Genomic DNA, 22,576 nt, shown 5'->3' with positions numbered 1-22,576 from the left:
TTTTGTTTGCAAAGGTACACAAGTTGCTGCGAAGGCAACGACGACGATCAAAATCAGAGGCAGCTGGGACGGGAGGATGGTGCGTTGCAATCGCCCACCACTTTTAGCGACACACCGCCAGTCGATGTAATGTGGCGGCAGCACAGTGAGCAACTTGTTGCGACGGCCCGCAACAACAAGCTCCCAGCTTCGAGTCCATAAATCATCGAACAGAAATCAATGCACAACAGGCCCAGAGCATATAAATACAGCGAAGGCAGGCAGAAGGTAGCAGCAGCATCTCGCGCGCGATGTAGAAAAGGAGCCTTTGTACCTTCATACACAATGCTTCCCTGTGGGGAAACTCCTACTGGATCCGGAGGTGGTGCTGGTGGTATTGATGCAGCTTGTTGTTGTCTTGTAAGTGAGCAGCACCAATGCACTCCGCTGATGTTTGTGTTGCAACTTGCTTCTTTTTCGTCTTTGCGAAGCGCAGCAAGTGTGTCCTTTTTCGCAAGCAGCTAACAGCCGGCGTGCATTGTGTAAACGGTTTGAATTTTGACCGACGCGCCAGGTTTATAAGGTAGCCCCGCGCTGCCAGAGACGCAAAGGAAAAGGGCCTCTGACAGGCGAAAAATAAGCGACGTTCGGCGGCAGTAAATCATCGTTTGGTGGACGAGTGATTTGTGGCATGAATAATTCCTGAATGAATTGTAACTGGTAAATAATAATAATCAAGAAGTCGTGTTCTTCTTTTTTTTTGTACCTTTTGCGTCTATATCGGTACAGTGTGCCTCTTGTAGAGTGTTGCATAGAAAGAGAGCTCGAATTCGATTGACATTTTTGTCGTCTTATTGCGGGATAAGGAGGCTCTTTTTTGAGACTTGATATAATGGTACAACCTTTGCGCATTTTTTGAGAGGATAATTTATCCTGATTTATGGGTCGGGTATTGGGAGAACGGGCTTAGCTTTGTAGTGTTGGGTATCTTAGAGAGGATATGAGTGAGGTGGTTGTATGATATCGTGGGTGTTGTTGAGGAGGCGATGGCAAATTAAGATGTTGCCAAGGAATATTATTTCTGCAGAAATATGAATGGAGTCTCGAGTTGTTTATCGTCTTATAACTTTTAAGCCTTTTGTACGTAGATTGTCGTGTTTTAAGCTGTTCGCAGTCTGAAACACTTGAGCTGGATAAACCCTTTATACCTTCTAAGAGGCATTATTCAGGAAGCTGAAGTTCAAAAATCAGCGTTTTGGACACAAAAATCTAAAAAAAAAACTGGAAGAAGTCAACTGAACGAAAGCTTAACTCTTTTATCCAGCTTTAAACTATTAGATTTTGATGTCCATATTACCCTCAAGCTATTACTCATTGAAACTTTTACTTTTGAAATATTTGAACACTGATTTTCAATGAAGATATTAACCAGGTAAGAAAAATCAGCATAATTTTTCATTTTTCTTAGCGATTTTACAACGGTTAACAAAAAAACGTGATTAAAGGTTAATCAAAGTTCAATCTCAGAGGTCACACTGAAGCAATAAAGCACAAACCTCTCTCAACCGAAGCTCGCTTGCTGCTGATTAATGTTGCTGAAAATTACCAATTTGCATGATTTATTATCGGTTTACGGTTTCGTTTCATTTCGGTGTGAATTTTACCTTGTGTGTTTGGCTAAAGTAAATATTTATCGCGAATTTTTGTATCCATGATAATCAAACATTGGATATTCCCAAGTATTCCCGTAACTCCTTCGCAAAAATGAAAAAATAAAAAAAGATAATGTACGTCTTGAGAGTGTGAAAATATTGTTATTGAGCTCTTCCCAATGGGGGGGAGATATACCTTACTCATACATTTGTCAGCGACAATTGGTTTGTCTTTATCGACGATATGAATTGTCGTCGTTGTGTTTTATTGTCGAGGGAGAGAAAACTTGATGGTGGAGTTTATAGGAATGCTACTGCTAAAAGGTTATCTTTCTTAATCATGAGGGAATAAAGTTATGGAATGATGATAGTTTTTGAATCAGGTGTGTTATAGTGTTATGTGGAATCCAATTGAATTATGTCGAAAAGAAAGACAGAAAGCGTGGGAACTTTTGTTGCAATAAGAAATCAATTCGATCACTTATCATAATTAAGAACTTTTAAAGAAGAAGTATTTGAAAAGAGGGTAGGCGTTTCAATGTACACCTGGGTAAATAATATGTGTTTTCGGGGGATTGCAAAATTCTTGCAAAATTTTTATATATTTTGCTAAAAAGCGTGGGAAATCTTATGATAAGGTTATTTAATTCTGATCAAATTAATTAAATGGGGAGTCGATTTCTTAGTACCGGAGTCATGAGAAAATTTGAAGATAAGAAAACAATGATTTTGAAATGGAATATCTTCAAAATCTAGTTACATATGATAATAAAATAAATTGCATGGTTATGCCACACAAAAAATAATACAAAAAATATATTAGACTAGCCCAGAACCATGACGTTTTTTTGTAAAACAAGAAATCAAGTAAAAATATTAACATTTGTTAGAAAGTTTTTTATGTGCTAAAACTGTTTTATATGCTTTGAGACCCTACTGGGAATTAGACTAAGAGACAACGACGGCCACCCCATTGTTATTTAAAAAATCTGAAAATTTATCTGTGTATATTTGACATACAGGTAAGAACGATCAGGGACTTTTTAGTTGTGAGTTGTGGTTACTTTGGCAGGTAACGGGCAGTAAAGGTGTAAAAAATAGTACCTTAGTTTGTTTAAAGTATAAAACTCAATTTTTTATATTTTCTATAGGATAACTTTAGAAATTTCGTCATCCATTGCCAGACACTTATGAAGGTTGCTTCCCCCTGCCTAAACTTCAAAAAAATTATGATTGTACTTTCGTTATAGTATTAAGGCTAAATTTTATATATGTTACCTGGGGACCTATGAAAAGATGTTACCTCATGAGCCAGAAAGTTTTGATGGTTTCAACACCTTGCCAGACACAATTTTCTAAAAAATTACTCAAAATCAAAAAAAAAAAAATATTTAAAAACGACGGCAAAACTTGCAGTTATTAATGATTTTACTATTATTATTATTTTATTGTTATTAATATTTTTGAAAATAGCTTTTAAGCAAATGTTACTAAATAGCTTTCGTATTAAAATTTTCGTTTAAATCGGTTGGAGGTGATGACTGACCAAAGTTTAAAATTAAAATTAATTAATTTGATACTATTTGCCCATATGAAACATTGTTTAAGTCCTTCAAGTGAATAATAGTCACTTTCACTTATAAAAAGGACTGTTGTTTTAATTTATAAAGAATTAAGAAAGTCTTTTTTAGAAAAATGTGATGAAAAATCGAAACTAGTACCGAAACACCTTGTGAATAATACCAAGGGAGCAGGTCAAAATTCTGACTTTAAATTTTTGTCTTCCAAAATACTGCTTTTCAAAATTTTGCCAGCATAACATTTGAACAAAAAATTCTGCTAATTAATTTTTTTTTTATTAAACTAAACTACTTCACCTAATTAAAGTATTTCAAGTTTGGAACTTTCCAAACCGTTTGTTGTTTAACTACGCCAATATTCTTCAAAATGCGTAGACTGAGTCCTTCCAATTCGCATCTTTAAACCGTTGAAAACTATAATAACTATCTTGTGTGAATTTTTTGAATACTAACCCTCTGTCGGCACACGGGTGCGAAAAAAGTGGTCACAAAAAAGTCTCTTTATAAGGGTGAAAATATTTTTTTTCGAAATTGTGAATTCAATATTCGAATTCCCCGGAAAATTTTACATCAATTTCATACTTGATTCTCTATAAAATATTGTGACCGACAAAAGTTCTAGCGAAATGAAAAAGTATAAACCAAATTCGCACCCGTGTGCCTATCACGTCACAAAAAAGAGGTGTGTCTACAGAGGGTTAATTTAATTCGAAAATATTAAACATTAAAGACCTTTTCTCAATATTTTTAAAGTTATTGATTTATCAAAAAATTAAAAGGTTTTGAAAAATGTAAAAAAGAGCGTACCTACTTTTTAACATTTTCCCAACTTTTTTTTTAATTTTTGTAGAATTTTGTAAAACAGAATTTTGAAAAGCAGAATTTTGAGAAGCAGAATTTTTGATGCAAGATTTTGACCTCGGCTAAATTTTGATTCCAACCGTAAAAAAAAAAACTTGTAAAAATCAGCGACGGCACTGCAGCTGGGATGTGCTCACGCTTCAAAACAGTTTGTTCAAATATTCTTGGTGAAAAGTTGAAAAATTCACCAAAAAAATTTCCAATTTTCAAATAATTTTAATTTGTAGCTATGTATTTTATATTTTCACACTCCTTTTTTTACTTTTTATGCTTTTGTGTTATCATACAGTTTTATTTTTTAAATAACGAATTCTGAAACCAATATCTACACTGACCGTTATTAAAAACGATGCAAACATTGTGAGAAGTAATACATTTACTCGCCTACTTTTAGGTGTTCATTGCAACTACTAATAACTTCAGTATTCTAGGGCGAAATTGATTTTGAATTTTTATCACATACCTTTAGGCTAAAACGAACTAACAGTTACACTTGTGAGTTTCAAATATGGAAAATGGGATTATTTTATTTCAGTCTCCTGATCTTCATTATACCCATAATAATGTTCTTTTATGGGACAAGTTAATCAAAATATGTTTTAAATCAGCCTTAACTCATTGTTAAGTAAAAATGATTTTTTTTACTCGTCAGTTCACACAGTATTAAGCTAAATAATGTTCTTTTTCACATTATTTAAAAAATTTTAGAGAAAAAAAATTGTCTTTCAGTTAAAAATAGACACGAAATCAACTTAAATTAATGCATTCTTATGCTCAAACCAATATAAAACTTTACTACTATTTTTTGGTTCCATGAAATAAACATTTTGTTAGAAAGCATTCTAAGCAATCAAGGTTGTTCGAGGTTGATGGTTTTAAATAAATAAATGTTTCTAACAGCTTTTTTTTTATAGTCCAAATGAGATAAATTCTCAAATTAGGTCAGTTCAAATTTTAAATAATTTTTTTTCTATACGATTTGACATTCCAGGTGAAATAATGGGCTCTAGTGAAAAAAAGCTATTACAAAAATATTTATATATTTTATTAGCAAAACAGGCTAACATTCAAACACAGAAACAAATTTTATTTTTGAGACACCTGTTAAATTAGTTATTCTGATTTTCGATAACCTCAAATTTCATTCTTGTGTTATTTACATGAAGTTTTCTTGTGAACTAAAATAACTTTAATTTTTCAAACCTCTTTTTTTAGTCAGTGATAATAGAAATCACTTGATTCTGGTTAGTTTCTCGCCTGTAAAAACAATAAGAAAATTGCGCAAGAACAGTAATTTGTGACATATAATTCGCCTTCCAGTACCCAGTCCCTACACCCAAAATTCACCAATATCTATGACGTTTAAAAAATAAAACAACAATATTGTTATAGTTTTGTTTTGCTTATGCATTTATATATTTTTATAATAAATATGCAAAATATATAAATATTTTTTTTTTTTTTCAAATTACACAAAATAATAATAATTATTATAATAATATCTTGCTGTCAGCGTAATTATTACAAAAAAAAATAAACTCTTACCAAGAAACAAAACAAAAAATAAATTGTCACAGTAAGATTAAGAACGAAAAAAAAATCAAAAACAAAAAATCAATTTACTTATTATAAATTTGGCATAATTAAATTATTTAAGTTTTACAATTACAATTTTTTTAATCAAAACAAAAATATTAGCTTCCAAAATGGTTTATCATTAATACAAAAAATATTTTTTCTGTTATTAACTAATTTGGACAACATCTACTTTTCTTTTTTTAGTTTTTATTGAAAATTAAAAAAAAATGTTTTGTTAATATCCATTTAATTAAAAATGACAAATTAATTTCCGTTTATTTCAAAATAATTTTATTTTTTTTGCGAGGGTTTTATGTGTAACTGTTAAAAAAACATATTTTCTTATAGAAAAATTTATTTACATACAAAAATAAATTATAAAATAATTAATTTAAAAAAAAAACTGACTTTTATATTCACAGATATAGTTGCACATTTGAAATGTTAATACAAACAGTTTTTGTGTAATATTGTTATCAGCTTGATTCCACATTTTCACTCGAAATCAAAATGGAATCTTCCAAATCAAATTCGATTTCGATTCTATTCCATTTGGAATTTCACTGCATGTTTCTTTAATTCTCTTTTTAAAAAAATCTACTTGATTTTGATTTTTGTTTTGTTCTTTCAAAAATAAATTTTAGCCTAAAATTTGGTTTATTTTTCCCTTTTTTTTGTCTTATATATTTTTAAAAACTATTTTATTGGTACAGCCATGTTTAATTTTTTATTTAGTTTTATTTTTTTTTATAAATACGAAATAATAATAATAAAGAAACAAGAAATAAAACAGATGTTTTCACAGCTTAATTTTGTGTTTACTATTTTAAACTATCAATATAAGTATAAATTCTATTTATAATTTAAGAAAATACCAGAAATGAATATTAACAAAAACAAATATAAATAATAATTATGTATAAGAATTTTAAATTTTGCGTTTTTATTTTATTTGTGTTAATGCAATATAGGTAATATCATATAACTTTAATAGTTGTCCATAGAAATAATAATAATAATCACTTAAATCTAATAACAAATTATTAATTTATATATAAAAATAGTTTAACAAATACTTAGTTCAAAGTCCAAGGTACTGTCAATTATAGTTATCAAAAAACAAATTATAAATAAAAAAAAATAAAAACAGAGATGGTACACATTGAAAGAATATATAAATTGTGCAAAAGGCCTCGAAAATAAAGAATTAATAGAAAGTTCATGGTAAAATGATTGCCTTAAGAATTATTCAAATGGGCCGAATTAAGTTAACTTCAAATCCAAATTTGTTTTACTTTTTTCGGTTTAATTTTTTTTTGTAAAAATTTAATTTAACATTTCTGACTGAAAAATTATAATGGTTTTCTTTTAAAGTTAGGTCTTTTTGAAAAAAATTGAAGAAATCAAACTGAGGTAGAAGAAATCTAAGTTATAAAATATACAACCTGAGAAAAAACCATTTTTTGAGTACCTACGTTTTTTTTTTTTACTTTCACATAGTTTTTTAAGGTTTTGTACATTAACCTAAAATCGATGGTAATTCATTTTTAAAAAGATTTGTTTTCCATTATTTAAAGCATTCAGTAATGAACAAAAGAAGTTTGCAGTCTTTTTCTTCAGAAGTTTGTTTGGCTTATATGAGTTCTTTGTTTGAGTACATTTTTTAAATTTCTACTCATAATGTGATCTCATTGAAATCTTTTGAATTTAATTTATTGTTATGGAAATATTTAAACAAAGGTGATTTGAAAAATAGGAACCAGCTGAGAAGTCACGATCATTTATATATCATTTTCATTTTTAATGTAAGTTCGACGAAAAATCTGTACTTTATAACCTTGATGTACTTTGTACTTAAAATATACTCAATATATACTAGCACTCATGAAAAGTCTTTGAAAATGTTTTACTGAAATAAGTTTCATTTTGACTCTTTTAGAATTCATAAAGTATTTTGTTGCTGACATAAAAGCCTAAAGGAATTTAAGAACTCTAAGATTAGTTCTTGCGTACTTTATTCCCGTTATAAATCTCAAACATGGCTTTAATAAATTAGTTTTACGCTTTTACGCTCTCAATATTTGTAAAGTACATATATTTTTTAGTACATACCTACTCAAAAATTGTAGATCTTTTGAAAAAATCTTTTCAATCTAAAGAATTTAGAACAAACAATAGTCACAAAAAGTACATACAACTGAACTTGTAGCATACGATTTTTAATATTGTAAGGAATATACAGCAGAGTACCTACTCAAAATACTTTGGTTAATACAAAAAGTACTTAGCATGTGAGAGATCTGCTGGCAGTTTAAAAATTTGTATTTGCTTTGAGTACACTTATTATAGTATTGTGTATTGCTCATTGAGTACCTTCTTAATATCGCTCAAGTTAATATTAACAACATTTTCTGATTTTAACGAAGGTACTGAAATGTCATAAATTACAAAAAACTTATCTCAATAATGAGCAAAATGTAAGAATTTATTAGTTTATTTTAAGAGTACTTTATTTTTAGAGTCCTCAAAACCCACTCAAAGTTTTAACGTGAGCAATTTTTTCAACTAATAAGTTTTTGTTGCGTAAAAAATTGCTGGAAAATTGTTTTGAAACTTTAAATTGTATCAAAATTTGTCTTAAGGCGTTTTTCAATCCAAAACTTGATGTACTCAAAAACTAATGGATAAGGATAATGTACTTTAAGATATGAACCAGATTTAAAGACAAGAACTTATGACAAAGCCTTTTTACCTTATTTTTCTGGAAATCGTTTGCTCTTAAGAACCTTCCAACACAGATCGGTCGTTGGACACTTTAACAGCTCTAATCAGTACAGAAAATGTACTCAGCTATCAATGACAAGACTGCGACTAACACAAAAATTCCAAAATTTTGAAGATCCCAAGTTTTGTTAGGTCAAATTTTGAAAATTACAATTCTGTACTGAATATTTAAATGAGAAAGTTATTTTTGTTTGTGTACTGTAGGTACACACTTTGAGATTCAGATGTTTTTTAAAATTGAACAACGAAACGCTTAAATAGATTTTTCATTGGCTATAGAGTAACAGATAAAGTTACTAAACTTTAGAAGAAAAAAAAATGCCAAAAAGACTTCATTTCGTACTCAAAAATTTTGTTGGAAATCCTGAATTTTTTAATAAAATAAAGCTGCTCACAATAGAAACAATAATTTATAGAAAAGGAAGACTGTTTTATCAGAGGTAGTAATGAGACTTTTGTTTTAAAAGTAAAACAAAAAACTTATTGCATTGGTATTAGAAAAAATAAATAAAAATACAGCAATAAAAAAAAACTATCTTAATCCTAAGTCACTTTCGAAGCATATTTTTTGACAAGAACTCTAAGCGAACATCTAATTGCAGTAAACAAAAATTCATTTACAACATTTCGATGAAATACCTACTTCAAAACGAAAGGATTCAAAAAAAGTATAGTCTTATGTGAATAGAAATATTTTTAATATTTAAGTCTTTTACAAATATGTTTTTTTGTGTTTTTTTTTTGGTTCGGTTCCAGCCGAAAAAAATTTTAACAATAAGCAAAATTTAACTTTCATTTTCATTAACACAATTTTTTTCAATTTCTCTCTCGGTACACCATCATCATTATTATTATTATTTTTAAAATAATTATTGCTTATAAGCTAATAACTAATTGTTTTTTTGTTTTTTTTTTTATAAAATTCTTAAAATTAGCAATGTAAATATTTATAGTGCTTTTTTTAATTCGTATTATGTACTTTTTTTGTTTAATGTATCAACTTAATTTAAGCATTTTTGAATTTTTTTTTTGTTTTTTTTTTCTCTTTTTTTCTACAACTTAAAACTAAATATTTTAATTTTAATTTATTATTTATTTTTTTTTTTACTTAAAGTAAAATATCTACTATAGAATCTTTTTTCATTATTTATAATATTTATATTTGTATATAATTTTATATACGTATACTGGCAAAACAGTGTTAAATTATAAAAAAAAAAAAAATAAAATAATTACTGGCTACCAACATGGCTACCATGGAATTCTGCATAGAATTCTTCAATACTGACATATGTGCCCGTAAGGAAACCAACCACACCAAAGCAAATTAAGAAAGCACTCTTCCATATTCTCCAATTATATTTGCCATAGCCTGGTTCCTCGTGGTAGACAGCAAGTTCAATAATTGATGGAACTATTAGACCAAGTGTACTCAAACACACAGCACCGATCAAGGAGATGAAGGGTCCAAGATTGGGTAGGGCAGCAGCAATACCACCACACATGACCTGAAAATTGAACAAAAAAAAAATATTATTTTATATTTGGTCTTTATCGATAATGTGTTTTTCAAAATCGTTTTCTAAAATTGAAAATCGATTGTTAAAAATTTATATAAATTTATCAAAAATTCTCGATATTAATCGATAACTGTCATTAATTTTTCTTCAACAACGTTTTGAAACGATATTTGCATAGACAAATACCTAAAATTCTTGTCCATGGAAAAAATGATTACCTAATCGATTAATACAATTTTTTCTCTGTGAATATCGATATTATTTGTTATAATCGATACAAAAGTTATCGTGATATGTATAGTATATGTGAAATGTTTTGAAATTTTCGTTTGCTCCTATCAAGAAAATATTAGTTAAAACACGAAGTATTTCGATGAAAATTTATCGATTATTGTCGAAATTTCGATAATCGATAGTAACCGATATTTTTTCAAAAAAAATATATTTTTTATTATTTGTATATAAAATTATAAATAAATCGACATATCGATGTTTTTTACAATGAAAATCGATATTTTTTTCATAATGATTATCGATTTTTTTTAAGGTATCACTATGGATAGATTTTTATTTTTGTATTTCGAAATCTTATTTTGCATTCATAAAGAGTTGAAAAACTTTTAAATAGTAATCTTAAGACACAGCTATCGATTATAATGGTCAATATTTCCCTATAGAAATCGATATATTTCAAAATTTTTGTAATTTTCTTTTAAGGAAAAATTATCAATACAGTGATTTATTCGATAGTTTACTTTACGATGATCCATTTTGATTGATGAAAGTTGAGTTACAGTACGATGTATTTCGATGTGCATTTTTCGATTATTGTCGACATTTTCTAAATAAAATCGAAAAGTATCGATATATTTTTATTTTACATAAAATTGTAAATAAATCTACATATCGATATTATATATAATTATAATCAATATTTTTTTCATAATTATTATCGATATTTTTTTAGGTTTCGATGAATTGATTTTTATTTTTGTATTTGGAAATCTTGTTCTGGATTCATGAAGAGTTGAAAAACTTAAAAAAAATGGAAATTTTTAGACAAAGTTATCGATAACTGACAACAATCTCCATTTAAAAAAATCGATATTTATCAATATTTTCATAATTTTGCTTTTTAGGCAAAGCTATCAACCCAAAGATTTTTTCGATATCTTGCTTTACGACTATCGATATTGTAAAAATCGATAAAATATTTATCGACCAATAAAATAGATTGAAAAACACATTGTTTATAAAAATGAAAGAAATATAATCAGTTTATACTTACAACAAGAACAACGCGAAGTGAATACTCAACGAAATTTTGCTTATCAGCTGAAACCTTTGGCTGCAGTCCCTTCCAGATAATACTCATTGGCACGTAAAATTGTAGGGTGAAAGTGAAGAAAATTGCAACAGCAATCATTACTTTCACAGATTGGGCCAAGCTAAACGAAAAGTAAAAATCAAAAAGTTAGTACAATTCCCTTAAATTGATTTAAGATAACTTACATATCTTCGACAGGTAAATTCAGTGTAATACTTCCTTGAGTCTCATCGCCATACTTCAAATATCCAAAGAATCCAACCAACGTATACAAACTGATGACAACAGCCATACCAATATTCAGCACACTTGGGCAACCGATAAAATGATTTGGGTTCTTCATGTCATTTTCCAATGACATAACTACACCAATACCTTCCAAAGCAAAGATGACAGTTCCGAAGAAAAGCGGCCATTGTACGAAATCTGTAACACCTTTCCTTTCCGAAACAGCTGGAGTGTCAGTAAAAATGTACGTAAATGTAATGATTATTCCCACGAAAATCAAAACGTTAGCAAACATCGAAAATGGTGTCAGATATTTCAAATTACGAATCAAACACATGAAGACTAATGGCACAGTTATAACAGCAATGTAAATACGAACGTCAATTGCATTTTCAACAGCCATATAATGATCCACAACCTGTTTGATATTTGTTGACACAAAAACTAAGTAGATGCAACAGCATCCAATTAGATCGATGACAAGGAACGTATTTACAATGAATCGGATGAATCGTGACCATACGACTAAGCTTGGTGGTCCATCGAGGAAGGCTTGTTCGGCTACATCGGCGAAACCCATGGAAGGGATCTTCCGCCGCCGGCAAAGAATATGTGCGCATTTGACCAGGATGTGAACGCAGTAGGTGCAGATGGCACCAACTAGAAATGTTGCAATTAGACCAAACCAGAGACCGGCATTCATGAAGGCCAACGGCATGGCCAATATTCCTGAGCCCAAGGATCCCTTGAGTAAGTGCATAAAGGTTTCGAGATCGCTATTAAGGAAAAAAATTGATTAATATTGTTGTTTATTTTTTTTTTTTGTACAAAAATAAATGCAATAATAGTAAGATATGGTTTGGTTCAATTTAAAATTTGAATAAAAAAAAAATAAATATTAAACATTAACAGTTTACACAGTTTAGGAATAAGAACTACACAAACTTTTTCTAATCGTCGTCTTCAATAGTTTGATTTTTTAAGCAAAATATAGCCAAAATAAACTATGTACATTACATATATGAGAGGGGTTGTCCTCACATTTCTTTGCGCATTACAATATTTTGTTGAAATTTTTGTTTTAAAAATTACGATTTTTCTAGCTAGTTTCAGAATATCTGATATTTTCTTTCAAATAAGCTACTAAAAAATTTGTATTTGTATTTGTTTTTTGTTTTAATGAAAATAAAGTTCAAATAAATTTACCAGAAACAAAAACAGATATAAATATTTAGCCAAGTTTCGCATCTCTGAATTGTAAGTTGTTAGTAAAAATCCTTTACTCGATTTACTTAACCTAAATATCCTTTCGTTGATTTAATATCTATTTCCTAATATTTCCTGAACGAGTACTTGAAATAAGAAAGAAGTACAATGGTCGGAAAAAGTATTTTGACAAAATGAACATTTTTCTAACTGATGAGAATAATCTGTAACGGTTAAACATAAAATAAGGAAATTGACGGTTATTTATTAAGTATATTATGGTGAATCTCATGATGGTCAATGTCAGTCATATAGTTGGTATTATGCTTTGAGGCTGCATTTTTTGTACAAAAAGAATTAATTTTTGAGGGAAAAAAATATTTTGACAAACGTTCTTTTTCAACGTTAGAAAGGTGAAGTAATGCATTTTACGTGTTTCAAGCACGTATAAAACTGACAGACTTGTTATGGCCCCGATTTGTAAAAAATTGGGCAAAACGGCGGAACTTAACATGGAAATTAGTGCATCTTCTGTTGCAAGTCATAATTTCGGTGTGTCTGTTAAAAAAATCTGTGGAGAACTGAATTTGTCACGGGAAACTAAAAATTACCAAATATGAAAACATAAAAATATAATTATACAATTATACCATTAAAAATTTACCATAAATGGACAAAAAATGAAAAAAAAATGTGCTATTTTCCTGCATTAATGTCTTGGATTTTATTTTAAGATTGCAGGATAGTGATAGTACAACGAAAAAACTATCCATGGATCTAGTTTTCTGAACAAAACTTGTTGTTTTTTTTTTTTTTTGTTTAAACATCTTTTTTTCTTGTTTTTTAATTTTTTTTTTCTTATATCGCATTAGTAAATTACTTTGCCAATGAAACTTAACAACTGAGGAAAATGTTTCAAAGTATCGGCAAATTTTCGGACTTTGATACTCTCGTGTACCAAAAATATGCAAATATAGTTTTTGCTATAACTTTATATTTTTGTGTGCAAGGACTTATTAAAGTACTTATATACTTGAATTGCTTATTGGTAACTGAGTAAGTGGCTCAGTAATATTTTGTACGGTAAAGAATAACAAATAATTGACAAGACTAAGTAAAAGTTTTCGTTTGTTGTGGTTTAGTTTCATTTTCATAATTGCTTACCCTTAGTATCTTCAATAAAGTAAAAAAAAGAGTTATTCATTTTTATCTCAGTTAAGGGTTTTTTTTAATTGTGTAAAAAAAAACCAAACAATTTATCTTCACCCAACTTGAAAAAAATGTTTCATTTGTAGGCTTCAGAGGAAAAACAGCATACGTCTATTCCAAACGCAATTTAAAATTTAGTTCTCCATACAACTTAAGAGTACTAAAAACAAGAATTAAATTTGTTTTCTTAAAGTAAGGGTTTCATCAGATAGATCTCAATAAATACTACATGACCTAATATTAGCTTATTTTTGACTGAAAGTAGACATGTGCCGTTTTTACTGTGGACCCTTTACGCTTGATGCCGCGAAAAAACCTAGGGATGCTAATAATATAAATGCAAACTGTTAAAAAATTTTCAGAAATCAAGCAGTTTACTCGTTCGTAACTGAACTTAACCTTATTGTAAAGTATGATTGCATTTTGATTTAATGAAACAACTTTGCTTCTTCTTTATGTATAGACCTTCCATTTTATTATTTGTGCAAGAACTAAATATGTATTTGGAAATTACAATTAGATACATAATGTTGACGCAATAAATTGCCCCCATTTCGATAAAACTCTCCCGAAATTTTTCGGACAATTAAATGTAAATTTATAAATACAGGTCTTGTCAAGCGGTCAAAATTCTATATTTAACCACGCTATGTATATATATTATAGCCTAAACGGAAAATATAAACTCAAAAACTAAATTGTAGTAGAACAACTACCTTATTTTTTCAAAATATTATTAAAGCGTTGCCCATAAATTAAGAATGCGTTAGAAGAAATTCGTTGCGGAAATTGTTCTTCAAATTTTACTTTCAATTTTAGTTAAAAAAGAAATTATTTTTATTTGGAGATATATTTGTAAAATGTACAACCCTGCAACAGATAGACGCACACATCGCCGGACAGAATGATGAAACACATTTTTATTTTGTATTTCTGCATCATTGTAAAGTCGCTTTTGAATACAACTTCCTTTTTTTCGAAACAAAAACATTGAACATTAATCAATGTTACACAATTAAAATTGTGGTCTGAATTGTAATTTGTGTGTTTAATGATTTTTGACATACGTGCATTTTAAAGAAAAAAAAAATTATATAGATGTAAAACTAAAACAAAAAACATTTGAAAAGTTCATTCTTTTAATTTTATGACCGTATGACCATTTTTTTTTTTTAATACTATAATTGCCCAATCATACAAAATCGCATGAAAAAAAATTTTCCGAAACAAAAATGTTTCTTTCTTTCTAGAAACATACTTACTAGTTAAATTTAGATTGATTTTTTTTTTTTACATTTAACAGAGCCTATTTTTATTAAACTAGATTATTTTTTTTTTCTTCTTGTAGGTACTCGTAAAATATTTTCCACACTGCGATATCAGTCATCAAACAAAAATCAATACTTTTGTTTTTAGCTATCAACACCTTAGCAAAAACTCACTGAACAGAAAAATTAAATTAAAAAAAAAATTTTAATATAAGAATTTTTATTACATTCTCTACATTGAAAAAAAAAACAACCTAGGACATTTTTTCTAAATTAGAAGATCTACCGCAAAATTTGCGAATCTATCTCATTTTAGCTCTAGTGAAAGCAGGCTATAAAGCTAACGTCCACCAAAAGGACATGTCAAATCACTAATAATGCATTTAATCATATTTTTACTATAACTGAACTACTGTTACATTTCTAAAAACTTAAGGTTTTTTTTTTCAAATACTAAACTCATATTTTAGCACTTTAGATGTTTCGAAAAGTCATACAATCTCTATATTAAAATGAATAAACAACTCTGAGCCAAAATCCGTTTAATATTTATAAATCTTTTGTTATATAAACATTTATTTGTATTTGTTTAGGACAATTATACTCGTATTTATATTCTTAAGTTCAATTCAACTATTCACACCTTAAGCATCGTAGGTTCTCATTATCCTTCGAATATTAAAGAAAAGGATTCAAACATTCCAATGAACTATTTTTTTTTTTTTTTTTGTCTAATTAGTTCAATTTCCTCTCTTCCATCTAGACAAAAACTAAGGTCACACAAGTCATAGATAAAATATAATTTGTTATGTTTCGCCAAAAAGCCCTTGAATTTTAGTTGGAGATAAAACATCCGGAATAAAAATTGATTTTCCTTCCTTTTTGGATAAGATTCACAAACATTTCTAGGTCATTGTGGGCGTTGAGTTTTTATATTAAATAAAAATAAGATAGGAAAAAATTCACATAAAATAACAATAAATAAAAACAATTTTAGGATCGACCGCCTTTTGTTCAAATTAATTTATAAAAACAAAAACCCACAATTCTATGTTTTTTTTTTGTATTTTATATTCATTTGACTTTCAAAAATTCTCCTAGTAAATAAATTCATAAATTTTCTTGGACAAACAAAAAAAAATTGTTAAGATTTTTGTTTCACTTAGTATAAATCACGTTATAAACATTTTCAAAAAAATAAATAGAAACAAAAATCTGCACAACAAAAATGACGCAATAAAAAAATATTAAGTAGGAAATAATATTTTGTTGATTTTTTGCCAAAAAAATTTTATGCGAAGTACTTTTTTCACCTTGGCTTGTCAAAACGAATAATAATAATCTTCTGCGAAATTAAAATTCACAAAAAAAAACACATTTTTGTTAAAAATGCAATCATGCGAAATATTGTTCATTAATTTTAATTGATTTTTAATTTCAAATTACAACGATCCAAAAAAATTGTTTAAATTTCCAATTTTTTTTTTCATTCCTTAAGTTTAATAAAAAAAAAATCGTTAAATCTTTTAAGATCCTTTAAAAATTACAAAAACCTCTTTTGAACTATAAAAACCATATCCTAAAAAATTATATAACCTTGGAAAAAAAATTAACAAAAAAAAAGAATTAAAAATACTTACGAGGTAGGATGATCGACCTTGCGATTCTCGAAGGGATTATAAGTATCTTCCGGATCATCGGTACCTTTTTTCCGTGCTGTAATCACTAACGGTAACGTTGATCCTGCCGCTTGCTGTGCTGGTATATCCGAAGCCGAACGGAATCTATCCGAAGAATTATACATTTCAAACATTTTGAGTTTGGATTCTTATTTTTTTTCAAAATTTTTTTTTTACGAGCACAATTTTTTTTTTTTTCAATTTATTTTTTTTAACTATTTTTTATAAATTTTAATTTTATTTATTTGTTTATATATATTTTTTTTTAATTTTAACTTTTATACTATATAACGAACAAATAGAAAAATTGTTAATAAAATAATTATTCACAACATACTTTGATTGGTCGAAATTCGCGTTATTCTTCGCTCCGTTATGCTTCACTGTGTCATAGCCCGTAATCACTGTGGGGATTTTCTGCGAAAAAAATTAAAAGAGTGGAAAATTTTTAGGAAAATTGTTCTTGTTTTTTTTGCTTGAGATTTTTTTTTTTAAGATTTAGTTTTATTTAAAAAGAATTTTTGTTTTTGTTTTTTTTTTTTTTATTTTTTATTCACCGCACATTTTCTCTCAAGTTCTTCGCAGCGGCCAAAAAGGTGTGTGTGCGTGTAGAGGAATAAAATAAGACAGAAAGAAGAAGAAATAGAAAATCAAACACACACCAGAATCAAACAAAAAAATTGTCAAAAATAAATTCGCATGAGATATGTATTAGGAACAAAAACAAAAAAAAAAAAAAAAACAGTAAAAAAAAACTTATACTCAAAAGGCTTTCAAATATATCTGAGAATTTGGGAGGAGGGGGTGGTGGTAGGTTAAGGGTTGAAAGGAGTGGATTATAGAATCACAATTTTCATTGAAGAGACAAATAGAATATTCGAAAACTCTCAAAGTTGTGTTCGTTTTTTTTTTGTAAGCGAAACATTTTTCTCTCACCCCCTTCATCCCCTATCCTCATGTTTATGATGATGATGGGAGATGTGAAGAAAGTAGAAAATTGTGGGAGAAAAGCTTATTTTTCAAGTGCGCGATGCAGGAGGGTTATGTGTTTTCATAGCATATAAGCTTTTTTGATAGAAAAATTAAATTTTATTTTGTCTATTAAGTCTGCCAGTATAAGTTGCCAATATATGTATACAAAGACACAAAAGAAAAAGATCAGAGTTGATGGATTTGGTGTAAGTTGGTATTTTGTGGGTTAATTTTAGAACTTTATAGATTTTTTATATATGCGTTGCTCTTTTTTTTTTTTATTATTATGTATTATTTATTCTGTTTGATATAATGTATTTTGGGGGCAGCTAGTGAGCACAAGGAAAATAATGTAAACAAGATCAAAATTTTTTTGGTAGAATGAGAATATGAAAACAAACATGAGGAAAACAGCACGAGACTATTGATGATTGTATTTTATTTTTTTTTTTTTTTTTGTGTATAGTAGTAGTTTTTCACTTTTCATTAATTTTCAACAAATTAAAGAAGGATTTTGATTTGAAAATTTAAATTTATGGGAAAATAAATATTCTTGTGTTCATTAGTTTTAGAGTGTTCCCATATATCTTGTACCTATTTTTTTTTTTTTTTTGTTATAATACAATTGTCAGTTTAAATCAAACTGTTCACAATATACTTTTTTTTATTATTTATTATATAGTTGTGGGCAACTTGATATCATTATGATTTGACGTTTTAAATTGTAATTTCCTTTTTTACTAAAAAGATATAAATCAGATAATATTTTATTATATCAAAAGTTCTATTGTATACATTCAATGAAAATTTAAAAAATGTGAATTGAAAAAGTTGTATTTATTATGTATTTAAATACAAATAATGTTAAATAGAATTTAACAATTTTGTAATTTTGTTTGCATTTGAAATCATATAAAAAAAAATATATTATATATTTAGATTTTTTATTGCTGTATTATTTTTATATTTATTATTTAACCTTTTGTTTTACTTCTATAAATAATTGGATTTATAGAAGTTAAACAAAAGGTAAAATAATAGAAAAAAAAATATAATGATAGATATACGGTTATTGTGGAATCAAAAACAATTTTTAAAAAGCTTTGTTTTCGAAGTTAGTTACATAAATCATTTTATTTGAATGAACTAGTTTTATTAGTTGATAAAACCTTCAGTTATAAGTGGTCAAAGCTATCTGTTTTTTTTGGAGATAAAATGACGTTCAGTGCAATTGTAATTTGTACATATATGTAGCTTTCGAAGAAACAAAAATTACAAAGTTTTTTTTCAGAATTTCCAAAAAATCCAAAACTAACTAATCTCTTGGCAAAAAAGAGTACATTTTAAAAAATTTCTTCAATTTTATCACATCAATTTTTCTTAAAACTATGTTATTATAATGGAAAGCAACATCGTACCAAAACCTTTGAAGCTGTTTTGTTTTAAGGTTATGAGCCCATAGTGAACATGCCTACGCATTTTTTGAACAAAAATTAAAAAAATTTTTTTTTGAGATTTTCGAAAAAATCCCTTACCAAAAAAAATGCATTTTAAAAAATTTACTCCAAATCAATCGAGTGAGGTATCAAACGAAAGGTCTCTTTAAAATCTATTAACAAGTCAAATTAGAAAGTTCCTGTAAGGTCTGGTTGTTGAGATATTCCCAAACAAATATTTTTTTTCGTATATTCGAAAGCAGTTAGTTTCGTAACAAAGTCTCGAAACAAGATTTGGTTTGAAGATATGAGTTCATAGTGACCATGCCTATGCATTTTGGAACAAAAATAAAAAATCTACTTTTTTTGAGATTTTCAAAAAAAATCCAAGGTTAACCCCTTGCCGAAAAAAAATGCATTTTAAAAAAATTACTCCAAATCAATCGAGTGAGACATCAAACGAAAGGTCTCTTTAAGGTCTTTTAACAAGTGAAATCCAAAAGTTCTTATGAGCTCTGGTTGTTGAGTTATTCGCAAACATTTAAACAAATACGTGTATTGTATTGTGTATTCTCCATTCCACAAAAAAAAAATTAAATTGCGTACTTGTTTTTAATTTTAAAATTAACTTGACACTTAGTTCAGAATATTCTTTTTTGACTTTGATATTGAAGCAATTATTATCATTAGAACAAGTTCGTGCCACTGCGGTTAGACAAAAATTTCATATACATAAGTGTATTTTTTTTTTTAGAAAATTAAATTATTCACAGCGATTAGTTGCTGAGATTTTAATAGTCTAAAAAAAAGGGATCGGTTCAAAATTCTGGCTTCAAAATTCTTCTTTTCAAAATTCAGCTTTTTTAACGAAAATTCAGCTTTTTCAAAATTCTGCTTTTCAAAATTCTGCTAGCATTATACTTGAACAAAAAAAATCCGCAAATTCTGTTTTTTTTTTTTAAAGCATATGCGCTGACTATAAAGAAAAATACACCTCATTAATGTAATTCAACATTATTACTTTCCTAAATTTTTTTTTGTTTATGTGTCGCAAATATTTTTTAAAATGCATAGACTGACTTTCTCTCAAATAAAATTTATAACTTATTGGAACCGATGTTGTTTGATACAAAATATTCCTTTTCTTATTAAAATTTTTGAATAATTCATCTTTATTTAATAAATTAAAAAATTTTGAATTATTTTCGGAAATGTTTAGTATTAAAAACCTTTTCTTAATATTTTCAAATTTATTCATTTATAAAACAAAAATTAATATGCATTCAAAGAATGACAAATTATGTAGGTAAGTAATCAAATAAGTAGATAATTTTTCAAGAAGATGATTTTACAGAATTTTTCAAAAAATTAAAAAAGGGTTTGCAAAATGCAGAATTTTGAAAAACAGAATTATGATTAGCAGAATTTTGTAAAGCAGAATTTTGACAAAATAATTTTGACCCCGGCAGAATTTTGACCTCAACCCTAAAAAAAATCATAGAAGAATCAAACAAAAGTAAAACTTAAGTTAAAAAGACAGCTCAACGTATACAATAATCAATAATAATGCATGTTATAAAAAATTTACCAATTTTTCCGAACAAAGAATTTTGCAAAGCCTTAGAAAATTTATTGATGAATTTTGAATTTTTATAATTTAAGAGTTTTAGACTATGAAACACACAAAGTCAAACAAAATTGTTATAGGTACACACAGAGAACAAAATAGTTATTATATCGGGATAACAAAAGTTAAAAAAAAATAGTTATTTTTGACTATTTTAATAGTCAATCGATGTACTCGTATTCTCAAAATTAACTATTAAACTGCCAATTTTAACTATTAAAATAGTTATATGTGACTATTTAAATAGTCAATAATGACTATTTATTAGACAATAATAACTATTCAAAATAGTTATCCCAGTTTTAACTTTTTTTTTTTCTCTGTGTAAAATAAGAAATTTGAACATGAAGATATGGGTATCGTTTAATGTCTCTAAGGGTTATTAACGAAAAAAAAAACTTTGTACATTTTTATTGGTGCACTTGAAAAATAAATAAATTGCACGACTGGGGTCGCACGTACTTGCTCTCATGCTTAAAGTAACTATAATGTTAAAGCTTTTTATTCAAGAAATTTAAAATTTGATATTTTGAAGAAATTTCATAAGTAGTATAAAAAAATTAAATCTGTTTTTATAATTAATTAAACTCCGTCATACATTATCTTAAAAAAAAAAAAACAAATATGCCATTTTATTTCTTGTATAAAAAGGTATTTTTAGAAAAAAATGTTCGAAAATTGTAGGAGCCGTTTTTTAAAAAAATAATTTTTTATATATAAAAATGTTTTAACATTTTTCAAAAAAAAAATTGGTATGCCATTTTGAAGAAATAATTAATTTACACATAAAAACTAAATTTCAAAATTTTTCATTGATCCGTTTTCAAAAAATTGATTTTTCAAAAAAAAAATTTTGAAATATTTTTTAAAAAACCAAAAATGCGTTTTTTGAAAATTTTCTAAAATTTTAATATTATCTTTACTTACACACTTTTGTATAAAAATTTTCATTTAAATCGGGTTAATTTTGTACGAGATGTTCAGAAACGTAAAAAACCGTTCTATGACAGGTACCGTTAATAACGGTACAAAAAATATGTGCAGTACTACACACAAAAATTTTAATCAAAATCGTTAGAGCCGTTTTTGAAAAAAATTAACTTTTCTATTTCCGTTATATGGCAGGTACCGTTAGTTTTGGTCATAAAAAAAAAATTTCAATTTCCCCTCTAGGGAATCACCAAAAACCGCTAACTACCAAGTTTGAAGAAAATCACTTCACTCGTTTAGGCTGCAGCTCCAGATAGAGACAGACACACAGACAGACAGACAGACAGACAGACAGACAGACAGACAGACAGACAGACAGACAGACAGACAGACAGACAGACAGACAGACAGACAGACAGACAGACAGAATTGCCGGACCCACTTTTTTGGCATTCTCCATCATCGTAATGTCATGTAAAATTGTTATCTCGAGTTCGATTTTTTTTACGAATCCTAAACTTGCCCTATAGTACCTATATCGCAAGTAAAAAACTCAAATAACTTCTGTGTTAGGTTGCGAAGTTTTACTTTAATTAATTTTCTTGATTTTTAATTAGATTTATAACCGGAATAATATGGTTTAGAGGAAAATTTGTTAAAAGTTTTTTTCCACTTTCAAGAAATGATTACGATTTTTAGTTAAGAACTTTATTTGCTATTATGAAAAAGTTATTCAAGTA

At 27.6% G+C, this 22,576-nt stretch overlaps 1 protein-coding gene across 4 annotated transcripts in view; it reads right to left on the bottom strand.

The window, feature by feature from the left end:
- Positions 1 to 9,537: 9,537 nt before the first annotated feature.
- The window catches only part of LOC129908532 (proton-coupled amino acid transporter-like protein CG1139), a 73,909-nt gene continuing 60,870 nt past the window's right edge, over positions 9,538 to 22,576 (bottom strand). For 2 of the 4 annotated variants that reach the window (XM_055985109.1, XM_055985107.1), the window contains 5 exons: positions 17,209 to 17,288; positions 16,833 to 16,976; positions 11,467 to 12,285; positions 11,243 to 11,402; positions 9,539 to 9,942 (listed from right to left, as the gene is read on the bottom strand). In XM_055985109.1, the coding sequence (XP_055841084.1) occupies positions 9,667 to 9,942; positions 11,243 to 11,402; positions 11,467 to 12,285; positions 16,833 to 16,976; positions 17,209 to 17,288 (1,479 nt within the window). In that variant the 3' untranslated portion in view covers positions 9,539 to 9,666. Of the gene's footprint in view, positions 9,943 to 11,242; positions 11,403 to 11,466; positions 12,286 to 16,832; positions 17,021 to 17,208; positions 17,289 to 22,576 lie in introns of those variants that run through there. The other 2 variants (XM_055985108.1, XM_055985110.1) reach the window with 2 other exon arrangements.

The sequence above is a fragment of the Episyrphus balteatus genome, chromosome 2 (assembly GCF_945859705.1).
Source record: "Episyrphus balteatus chromosome 2, idEpiBalt1.1, whole genome shotgun sequence".
Lineage (NCBI taxonomy): Eukaryota > Metazoa > Arthropoda > Insecta > Diptera > Syrphidae > Episyrphus > Episyrphus balteatus.
This window is presented reverse-complemented; position numbering and strand designations above follow the sequence as displayed.